Source organism: Cottoperca gobio, chromosome 9 (assembly GCF_900634415.1).
Source record: "Cottoperca gobio chromosome 9, fCotGob3.1, whole genome shotgun sequence".
Lineage (NCBI taxonomy): Eukaryota > Metazoa > Chordata > Actinopteri > Perciformes > Bovichtidae > Cottoperca > Cottoperca gobio.
Window position 1 is genome coordinate 10,583,334 of NC_041363.1, and position 10,970 is coordinate 10,594,303.

General features: G+C 40.4%; 1 protein-coding gene across 1 annotated transcript; it reads right to left on the minus strand.

The window, feature by feature from the left end:
- Positions 1 to 374: 374 nt before the first annotated feature.
- Positions 375 to 7,805, minus strand: rbm19 (RNA binding motif protein 19). Its single transcript, XM_029440163.1, is given in 25 exon segments — positions 375 to 778; positions 875 to 995; positions 1,086 to 1,191; positions 1,300 to 1,416; positions 1,756 to 1,811; positions 1,906 to 1,985; positions 2,216 to 2,276; positions 2,379 to 2,521; positions 2,628 to 2,697; positions 2,947 to 3,147; positions 3,271 to 3,381; positions 3,570 to 3,666; positions 3,760 to 3,884; positions 4,008 to 4,138; positions 4,227 to 4,436; positions 4,561 to 4,632; positions 5,213 to 5,291; positions 5,409 to 5,468; positions 5,559 to 5,698; positions 5,701 to 5,823; positions 6,159 to 6,369; positions 6,542 to 6,583; positions 7,133 to 7,246; positions 7,359 to 7,541; positions 7,627 to 7,805. Coding segments are annotated over 25 exon segments (2,772 nt in total). The 5' UTR covers positions 7,663 to 7,805; the 3' UTR covers positions 375 to 695.
- Positions 7,806 to 10,970: the final 3,165 nt, after the last annotated feature.

A 10,970-nucleotide genomic window follows, 5' to 3' on the forward strand; every position in this document is an offset into this window, starting at 1 on the left:
GAAGACTGTCAGGACAACGCTACTGTTTTTAGCTGTAATGCTAAAGGCCAATTCATACTTTCTACTTTGGTCCTCGTGACTCAAGCGTGACACATTTATTCTTATATCGTTTAACCTATAAACAAAGAATGTTCGAGAAATGCTTTCCTGCTTGTTTTGCGTTAACCCCATTTCAAAATAAAAGCATGGAAGCCCATTTGTGATGAAAGAAAAGATCCTGTAAGCATTGTAATGAGAAACTTTCTCGAAATAATGACTTAGTATCTCAAAGGTTATGAGAAACATTCATAAGTAATTACTTTGAGAAAGCGGCTCATTATTTTGGACACTAAATCATTATTTTGAAAAACTTTTCATCTTGTACCAAAATGCTCTTCATATAAAGACCCAATCCACTTGCTTTGTTTTTTTTCCAGTCACTTACACAAACACACAACATGAGACATTATACTTTTAAAGCATGAAATAACATTTTATATAAAAACTGACAGTCTAATAATATTTCTTTGCTGCATCATTCTATACAAAACATGTGTAATGTAAAAGAAATCCAAAACTTCTACCAGCTGATAACTTCATTATAATTAGCTCCCTCTACACATTACCACTCAGGTCCTAATTTTGTTCACAGTCCTGTATACAAAATAAAATACAGAAACACTGGTCAGGGTCTAGGATTGTGACAGGGACAACGTTTAGTCTTCCGCACCCCCTCCGGTTTCCATCGTCTCCATAATTCCCTCCATAACTTCTGTCTTTCGCAGCTTTTTGGTGGCAACTGTCATGGAGGATAAACAATGTGTAAAGAAAGAAATTAATAAACAGCGCAGTTGCTTTAATTTATGCATGTTGTTACAAAAGTTTGTGAACTTACCATGGAAATGCTCGGCTGTTTTCCGTCTCAATGTCTCTACCGTTTCCTCAGCATCAGCCCACTCTAGCACAAGGCGTCTCCCGTACAGATGAGTGCTGTGGCACAGTGCTGCAAATGCTTTCTATGGAGAAAACAGGGGCATAGTATTTTCAGGATCTTCTATAAATGTAGCACTAGAGGACGGTACGTTTACGTTACATAACACACAAACCTTAGCGTCCTGTTTGGTGAGGAAGTCAATAAAGCCAAAGCCTCGATGATTCCCTGAACCAGCTGCTTTCTTTGGAAGACGGACTGTCTTCAGCTCTCCAAATGTACTGCAAGGACATGGGGAAGAAATCATAGTATCATTAAATGGTCTTGCGCCAAACTTTCTCCGCATAAAGTGTGAATAAAAAACAGTTGCGTGTGTGCGCGATGGCTACCAGAAGAGTTCCCGAATTTCCCGGACAGTGGCTTGGAAGGGGACGTTCCGCACAAGGATCTTGGATCCTGTCTGTTTCTTCTCGTCTTGCCTCTTCTTGCGTGACACCTCAGTAGTCCTGTTAACCGGGGAAAGGAAAGCGTGAGTAGTGCCTACAGAAGTGAGGTTAAAATGCTCAGGCTAAATTTAGCCTCACAAACTCTTACAGTCAACATTTGAAATATTGAAAAAATTAAACAATTAGTGATGTTCTCATCATAGACTTTTCAGCAGATAGATACCAATATTTTAAAATAGCTGCTGATGCACACCTAAAGCTCTGGCTTATTACTTAACTTTTATATACACTTGTCATTTTACAATATCTTAATATAGAATTTGAAATTCACGACACTTCTTTGTAAACTTAATTAATGGAGCACCATTTTTATTAAAACTCTAGTGATGCACATCTTACCTTGTGGCTCTTTCAGAAATCTTCAGCTCTAGCTGGTGATCATCCACACTACAGTGCTGGTGGAGGGTTGAGACATACAAAACACACTTTAACCAAGAACCCGGTTGCAGAGAAAAGGCTGTGAGAGTTTCAAGGACTTGGGGATGGTACCTGTAGTTGCCTCAGGGCCTTCTGTGCTGCCTCTGCTGTCTGATACTGAACAAAACCGTAACCCATGGACAACACCTTGCCTGGAAAACAAACCAACATTGCACAGGCAGTTATTAACTCTGATTCAGAGATTAAATAAATAAATATATAGACTTCTCTTGCAGACTGAGAAACAACAGAATACATATCTTCTTCTAATGAAGCTCATGTGTTCATATAAATCACATGCAACCTTGGTACATCTATATTCTACTTTATGTTACGTTACAGTTCCGTAAGTGAAAGATCCTACTTTCTAAATGTTTAGTACCAGTTTTATCTTTCTTCTTGGAGATGGTGCAGGACATGATCTTGCCACATTTGGAGAATGTCTGCAACAAATGAATAAAACAATATTAAACATTGTGCTATGATTAAACCTTTATTCAGTATTACTAAACATAACTGAGGGTTGAATTTATAGATTGACTCACCTCCTGCAGTGTCTCCTCTGTTGAACTGAAATTAAGATTTTTAATGAAAAGTGTGGAACCAGGAGCAGATTCTTCCTCCTCCTCCTCTTCTTCTTCTTCCTCCTCCTCCTTCTGCTCTTTCATTGCCTCCTCTTTTTCTAATACTTCATGGACAGATCAAAAAATATTGCTTATTAGTACTTCTCGTATCAAAACAAAAATACAAAAAACTTGAAAATAATATTTTATAGTGTGTTTAAAGGATTATACCTGGTTCTGGTTTGGCTGCCACAAACACCCCCACAGGTGCCCACTCCAAATACAGTGGGATGTGTTGGAACTAGAGTTTTCAGAGATGCAGTCAGTAAGTACAAGCCATAAACATATGCTTCATGTGCAGGTTTTGCTGGTATAAAGCTACACACACACACACACACACACACACACACACACACACACACACACACACACACACACACACACACACACACACACACACACACACACACACACACACACACACACACACACACACACACACACACACACACACACACACACACACACACACACACACACACACACACACCTTGCTGTAGGCCAACCGAGTGAAGGCTCGTTTTGCCTCAGTTGCCTCGAGGAACTCGATCATAGCGGTGAGGCCTGAGGGCGGCAGCAGCACTCGGCCCAAAGAGCCATGAGGGGAGAAGAGCTCCTCCAACTCTGCCGCCGTCACAGCAGCTGGAAGGTTTTTCACCAGGATCACAGTCGTACTCCTCGCTGCCGCCGCCTGTACGCCAGGGGAGTCAACACACACAGGAAACAATCTTATGAAAGGTAACCGTGTTGCGGGCACGGTGAATTGTTATAGACAATTTAGCAACAAGTAAATCGGAGTCTGTATCAAGCATACCTGACTGAAGGAATCCAGACTGACACCGTTGTCTAGTAGAAACTGCCGAGTCTCCTGAACGATCTGAGTCTCTCCCAGAGCCATCCTCACAGCAAGACTTCCCTTTGACTCCTGCAGAGGAGGGCAAGGACCAGAGAAGTAGAAAGAAACTTTAAATGTGCACATGGTTCACATGTTGATGTAGCTGCAACAGATGAAAAAGTCTGCTTCCTCGTCATCGCCATCAACACTAATGGTGGAGTTGTAGAACATGCTCTGGGGAGCTGTCATGTAGAAGAACAGGAAACAGCGTCACTCACGTGGTCCAGGACTTGGCTTTTTGTGGTGTTGTATTTGTCAGCAATGGCATCTGCCACGGCACTTGTACCCAGAAATAGGCTGTTCCAGTTGTGGGAGCTAGTAGGAAACATGAAATGAATAAGCCCATTTATGTAAATTCATAGCCACAAGCACAGAAGCAGAGGGTTAATGTGCTTTTATACTGTATACCTGGAACTTGAAGCTTTATTTTTAGCATCTTTTTGCCGTTTGTAAGTCGAAGAGCCAGGTCCACCAGCATCTGAGTCAGTCTTCTCCTTCTTCAGTGTGGAGGGCAGCAGGTGAAGCATCCTGCCCTAAAAGCACAAGAGAATTAATGTTTCTTAATTGAAAAATTAAGTTGTACTACTAAATCCAAATGTTATTACAGGTCCTGTGGTGTAGAGAGGCCTCTCAAACATCCAGTGGAGATCAAATACCTGAAATACATGTCCGTCCAGCTGAGCCAGAGCCGTCACAGCGTTCTCTGGTATCATGTACGTTACGAAAGCGAATCCTTTAGGTCTCTTGGTTAGATTGTCAATCGGGAAGAGCATCTCAGATAAAGGACCTGTAGAGATTGTAAAATGATTATCACCTAGCATGAGAGTGAAAGCCTGAGCGAACTTGTATGGAAGTTTCTTTATTTTTGTATCCACCATGTTTAGCAAAAAGCTCTTTGATCTCTTCCTCTGTGCAGGTGTAAGGAAGGTTCCTGATGAAGAGTCGACCTGACTCTGCAACATCTTCCTCCTCCTCATCCTCCTTGAGCTTCCTGGTGAAGCTTCTGTCAATTTCTTTGTCCTTTCCGTCTCTCTTGTTCTTACCCATAAAGGCATCCACACGGAAGAGCTCAATGTAACGCCCACCTGACAACACAGGCAGTTTTCTCATTTGTCAGCCAACAGTCAGCACATACACCGGGGGTCGGTGATAATTAAACAAACTCGTAAATGACGCACATACATGAGAAAAGGATAGAATATTTCTTACCTATGTAGTCTTTATTCTTCTTCAAGGCCTTTTCCACCTGCTCATCAGAGTGCAAGTCCACATATACATAACCTGAAACACATGCATATACAGTCAACAGACACATCCGGTGCACAAATACAAATATCTACCATACAGCAGATATGTGTTAGACGGGATAATATACATTAGTGTATTTACCAGCCTATAGAGCTCTACTGGTGAACTGGAAATGTGGAGTACCCCAAAGTTTTATGTTAGAAATAAACAGTATGGGTCTCCACCAATTAGCATAAATAGCATTAACTACCACAATTACCTATATGGACAATTTTGTTAGTGAAGAAGTTGAATCCATTTCTGACTGGTTTCATATTTCAACTCCCAGTGGGCCAATTTCAATGGTTGAAATCAGAGGTTTTAGAGGACGCTGAATCGATTGGATCTGACAGATATTATATATTTGAAATAATTTAAATAACTTCAATTACATGACAAATTGTAGGATATTTTTTAACACAATTATCCAACGGATGCTAAACATTTTAATAAAAGAGACCATTACACTCCGAGATGACTCAGGTGTTGGAGTTAGCAAAGGCAAGTACTATACAAAACTAGAATAAGATATAAAAATATTTATCAGAGCACATTATGCAGAGAAAAATGTTACCTGTTCTATTTCCGCTTTCGTTCTTCCCAATCCTGATTGCTGCGGGCTTCAGGGGCGTCATGAACTCTCGAATTTGTTGCTATTGACGTCACACATAAAAAATATGTTTGTGTCATAGATGTAGACTCGTGAAATATACAGTAACATTTGTAAAGCGGAATATTCCTCTTGAACCAGGAAGCTCTTGTTCACTCACCTCCTTCACATTGAACGGGGCTCCTCTCAGCTTCACTGTGAATTCTGTTGTTGGCTCCATCTGCAACAAACAGATGTAAGTGTAAAGCAGAAAACAAACACTGTGGTGTTTTCAACTGTTATTTTTTAACGCGAAGATTTGAAGGGTCACCTCCTGCTTGCCAGTTTTCTTCGCTTTGCTCTGCTTCTTATCCTCAGAGGAAACTGAGGTTTTGGTCTTTGAGAGGTTTTCTCTGTCGCCACTCTCATAGGCGCTGTCTGTGTGCTGCACAGGACCAGAATCCTCATCCTATCCTCATCTTCTTCATCGTCTCTCTTTTCCTCACGCTCCTCCATGGTGTCCTCTGTCTGCGCCACCTTTGAGCGCAGGTACTCCATATCTGATAAGCCAGACTTTAGCGCTTCTTTAGTAGCACCTGAAAGCAACAACATATGTAAATCAGTCAATCATGCACACTCTTTTATAATGTGCAGCATTTGTAATATAGCATCAAATGTATTTACACTTTTATTAATCTGTTGCACCCTCATTTGTACATTTAATTTCTTTCCAAATTAATTTTGTTCTTTGAGCATATTTATTTATTTTATTTTTGTATGCAAGTATATTATTACTATGACGACTGATACATTGTGTACCTGGTTTATGATAAAGTATAATTTTTTTCTGTAACTACATGTAAATCCAGATGTCAGACTAAATTTGGGACGCAGCTTTCATTTGCCTATACTAAGAACTACCACTACCAACCTTCATCTTCCTCCTCCTCCTCCTCATCCTCTGACTGGTCTGAATCAAAGTTAAGGTAATCATCTGAAGCAGGCTTCTTCTTGCTCTGAGCCTTCGCCTGTACACCGTCAGGATCAGTTTTCTGCTGCAGTGTGTCATTCGACCAGGTTGGTGCTTGGCTTCGGTTCTGATGTACCGACAGAAACTCCTTGAATCCCTGGTCCTCTTCCAGCTGAGACAAGACAAGTGGACATGCAATGATTAAAACTTACATAAACAAAACAATTAATGATGTCTGTCTGTCTGATAAGAAGCCTGAGATTGGTTCCATCTTATCCACATTCAGAACGTGTATAATTAACACTTAACAGCAGACAAACGGAGTTTGTGACACTTTTACTCACATTTCCAAGTGTACCGTCGGTTTCCTTTTTCTGCTTATTTTTCTGAAGGCAGAAACAAAAACATTTTTTAATAGAAGTGACAGTGCTGCAGAACTTAACTACCTTATTCTACACTAAGATAACTGCATAAACTGCATAAAAAGTTTTAATACCACACTGTAAAAAATAATCTGTAAAAGTCCTGAATTGAAAATGTTACTAAAGTAAAAGCAAGCACCAAATCATCACAATTGTGAAGCTGGAACCATGAAATGTTTCACATGAAGAATGATGATCAATAAATCAACCATGTGTACATGTACTATCTCTTTGGGTAGTTTCATATATAACAAACATCATATTTTCAAACTCTTCATATGTTGTGTATAACAAGTGTAATTTGTAAAGTGACGAAAGCTGTCAAATGAATGTAGTGGAGTAAAAGTTAAAAAGAAGCTTGAAAAGAAAACAAATACTTGAAATGTGTACTTGTATGTTACACTCCACCACTGATAGTAACATAGGGTTTAGCAGGATAAAGTTAGTTATTGCAAATGTAACTTATTGTTATTGTTCCTTCTGGTGGTGATGCTAAGACTTTAATATAGGAACCTTTTTGCTGTCCGTGTCAGGAGCAGCGGAGGGTTTGTCCGGGCCTGAGCTCTGGGTGTGTTTGCTCCAGGCTTTTGCTTTAGTGGGGTCTCCAAAGGCCTTACACATCTCCACCTGGAATACATAAAAACCATAGGGGGGGGGGGGGGGGGGGGGGTCACTTTTCACTTATGGAAAGACCAACAATGTCGACAACACGCGTGTTCAGCCGTAACTGAAGCCATACCGTCACTCTGGATGTGTCCACGAAGCTCTTGTTGAAGTGTTTCAGAGCTTTGTCCGCATCTTCTTCAGCTTTAAAACCCACAAAGCCGAACTTACGGAACTTTCCGTCCTTGGTAAATTTCAGAGAGCAGTCTGTCACGGTGCCAAAGGCAGCAAACATGGACCTGAACCTCTCATCCTTCATCTGCACACAAGACACAGTTAGGTTACATCTTCAGGTGGGCTGAAACAAAACTAAATGTCTTCTGACATCCGGGCGGGTTACTTACCCCATTAGGGAGGTTTTTGACGATGAGTCTCGACATAGTTATACTAGTTGTAAATCCACTAATACAGCATAAGCTTGGTTTTAAAAATATGTCAACAAACGAGCGTGGACGCTCCTCTAGGACGCCATGTTGAGTAGGAGGAGCCTCCTTCTTCTTCTTCTTCTTCTTCTTCTTTAGAGTTACTTTCTAAATGCACCATTACCGCCATCTGCTGGAGAATTTGGCCAGGAAAGGAGTTTCAGCAAAAGAAATTCTGATCCAAAGTTTCCTCATGGCTAACATGCTTAATTTCAATCCTATTATAAGAGATGGGAATTTGAACAAAAGACTACTCAAGACGTAAGCCTACTCATTAGAATTACTGTAATTGTGTAACACACTTTGCTTGCTTGTGCTTCTGAGTACATGCTAAAGCAATTCTACTTTCATTCAATTAGATTAGATTACATTACAGTTCATTTAGCTGACGCTTTTGTCCAATGCGACGTACAAAAAGTGCAAACAATCATGGAGATACAACTCCGAACAGCAAGAATCTTGTAAGTACAATAGCTTCAAATAGGTACAATCGTATAAGTGAACACTGTCTTCAAATAAGCCAGTTTGAAGTGCAACATACAGAAACAATATAATACAAATTCAACTTAGATATTAGATATAAATAAGCCAAACCAATATAAGTGCAACATATAAAGTACAGTTATTTTGTTTTCTTCATTCGCCGAGCTGCAGTCGAAGTTTTCAGTCTGCGCCGGAAGGTGTGAAGACTGTTCGCTGTCCTCACATCAATGAGGAGGTCGTTCCACCATTTTGGAGCCAGGATAGCAAACAGGCGTGTTTTGTTTGAGGGAAATCTGGGTCCCACTCGCAATGAGGGAGTGGCGAGCCGATTGGTCGATGCAGAGCGAAGTGAACACGCTGGGGTGTATGGTTCGACCATGGCCTGGATGTAGGAAGGGGCTGATCCATTCACAGCACGGTAGGCCAGCACCAGAGTCTTGAAGTAGATTCGGGCCGTCACTGGTAGCCAGTGAAGGGAGCAGTGAATTAGATCTTTGAAATATGTTGCTACTTTTTTAATGAATGCAATGAATGAGCAGCCTACCTATATTTATGCTGTTAAGGTACAATTAAGAGGATATAACAGTGAAGTTTATGTTAAACCTCTTTAACGTTGGATTTATTTATAGGGGTCGGTTGTATTCATACTGAAATAGTTAGTTAGTTAGTTAGTTAGGATGTCCCTGCTCCCCTCCCTCTCTATCTGCATGCATTTATGTAAATGTATGTTACTAACTCAGCATCCGGGGCAGGGGCGTAGCTAGGTTTTCAAGTTTGGGTGGGCCAGAGGTGAGGTGGAGCTGTGTGCACCTTCATGGTAGTACAATTACCATTAAAGGTTTTGTGCTGGTTGTGTCGTCAATATATTAGTCATGTTAACCAGGTCCATGTTACCTGGCCTTAGTCATGTTGACATGTCTTAGGAGTAGGATGGACTTCACATCCTCTAGGGGGGTCCGGGGGCATGCTCCCCCGGGCATTTTAAAGTGAATTGTATGCATCTGGTGCACTTTGAGAGCAACATTAAGATGCTAGATCTAATAGAACTTTGTGGTCTTGGTAAGAGGAGGGGGCATAACTCTCAAAACTAATATGAAAAATATATCAATCAATCAAAGTATAGAAAATGTATTTACTTGATTTACTCTGAGCCACCTCTCCCCTCCCCCATGGTCTTAGTGCCTGGTAGATTACATTGTAAAGTATGAAAGGGAGTTTTGGTGCGATTTGGAAACAATATTTAAAAATATCTGTATAGCGTTAACCCCTTTCCACACAAACAGGAGCATGAGACGTGGATGCCCTTTTCTTTCAACATTTTCATTTGGGTGGGCTTTAAAATAGGCCTAGCTACGCCACTGATTCCATTTTTCCCCCTTTAATTATGGGGTTTCTTTTAGGAAGCTTTTCCTTGTGCGATGCGAGGGTCTAAGGACAGAGGGTGTCGTAACTTGTAGTCTGTAAAGCCCACTGAGACAAATTTGTGATATTGGGCTATATAAATACATTTGATTTGATTTGATGTCACATGAGCTCTTTTACAGTAAGCATGTAACAAACTAACTTTTCAAGGGGATAGTTCAGATTGTTTAAAGTTGGGTTGTATGAGGTACTTATCCATAGTCAGTGTATTATCTACAGTAGATGGCGGATGGCAGAACCCCAGTTTTGAGAAACAGAAAGGAGTACGGGCACGGAAGTAAAGCATTGCACTGCTGTGGACAGGGGACGCAGCAAAACATATTTTCATTAATTTGTATTCCAATTAAATTACAATCAAATCAAATCAAATCAAATCAATCAATTTATTTATATAGCCCAATATCACAAATTAGTAAACAACATAATACAAATACAACATCACTACTGAGAGATATAGGAATAGAAGGCTCTGTAGAGCTGTGGCTAAATAAATCTACATCAGTTTAAGCGTACACTATAGTGCTTTACCTTGCCCTCAGACAGCCCTTTCTGACGTGTAACTAAAGCCGTTATATCTATTCAATTTTCAAAGCCACCAGGCTCCATTGACAAAAACAGTATTTCTACCTCACAGAACACAGTAGGTTGTTGGTCTACTGCTGCCTGGGTCTATTAGTTTGCTTGTGTTTTTGTGTCAAAACCAAAGTCAGACAATAACTCTAAACTAGACTAACTAACCAATTGAGGTAGCGGACCAGCAACCCCTGTGGTCTGCACGGTAAAATAACTGTTTTTGTCAATGGAGTCTGGTCGATTCGAAGAGGGCATAAATAACAGCTTTAGTTCCCCATCAGAAAGGGTTGTCTGATGTACAGTAAAGCAGTGAAAATATTATTTATTAATATAGTATTTACAATTAAATTGATATAGAAAGTGAGCCTTTTTTAGGTGGCTAAAATAAATTTTGCTGCGGCCCCGTCCACAGCAATACATTGCTTTACTTCTGTGCCTGACTCCTGCCTGTTTCTCTAAACTGGGGGTGTGCTGACCGCCATCTACTGTAGATATACACTGACTGTGAAGAAGTACCTCATACAAGCTGACTTCAAAATATCCTTATAAGTTCTTTCACTTCACTTGGGTAAGTATCAATACTTCTAGTACTCTTTCAAACCCTGTGGAGTGAAAAGCCTACATACACAACACACACTTCAACGAACCCTTTGTTCTCCAGGTCACATGTCACACTGAAAGGTCATAAAACTGAACAGGCAGCAAAAAAGTAAAAAAAAAGTAAAATTTGAGGTCGTTCTCACTGTTTACATTTCTCATAAATTGATCTTTATTAAAGAATCTCAATG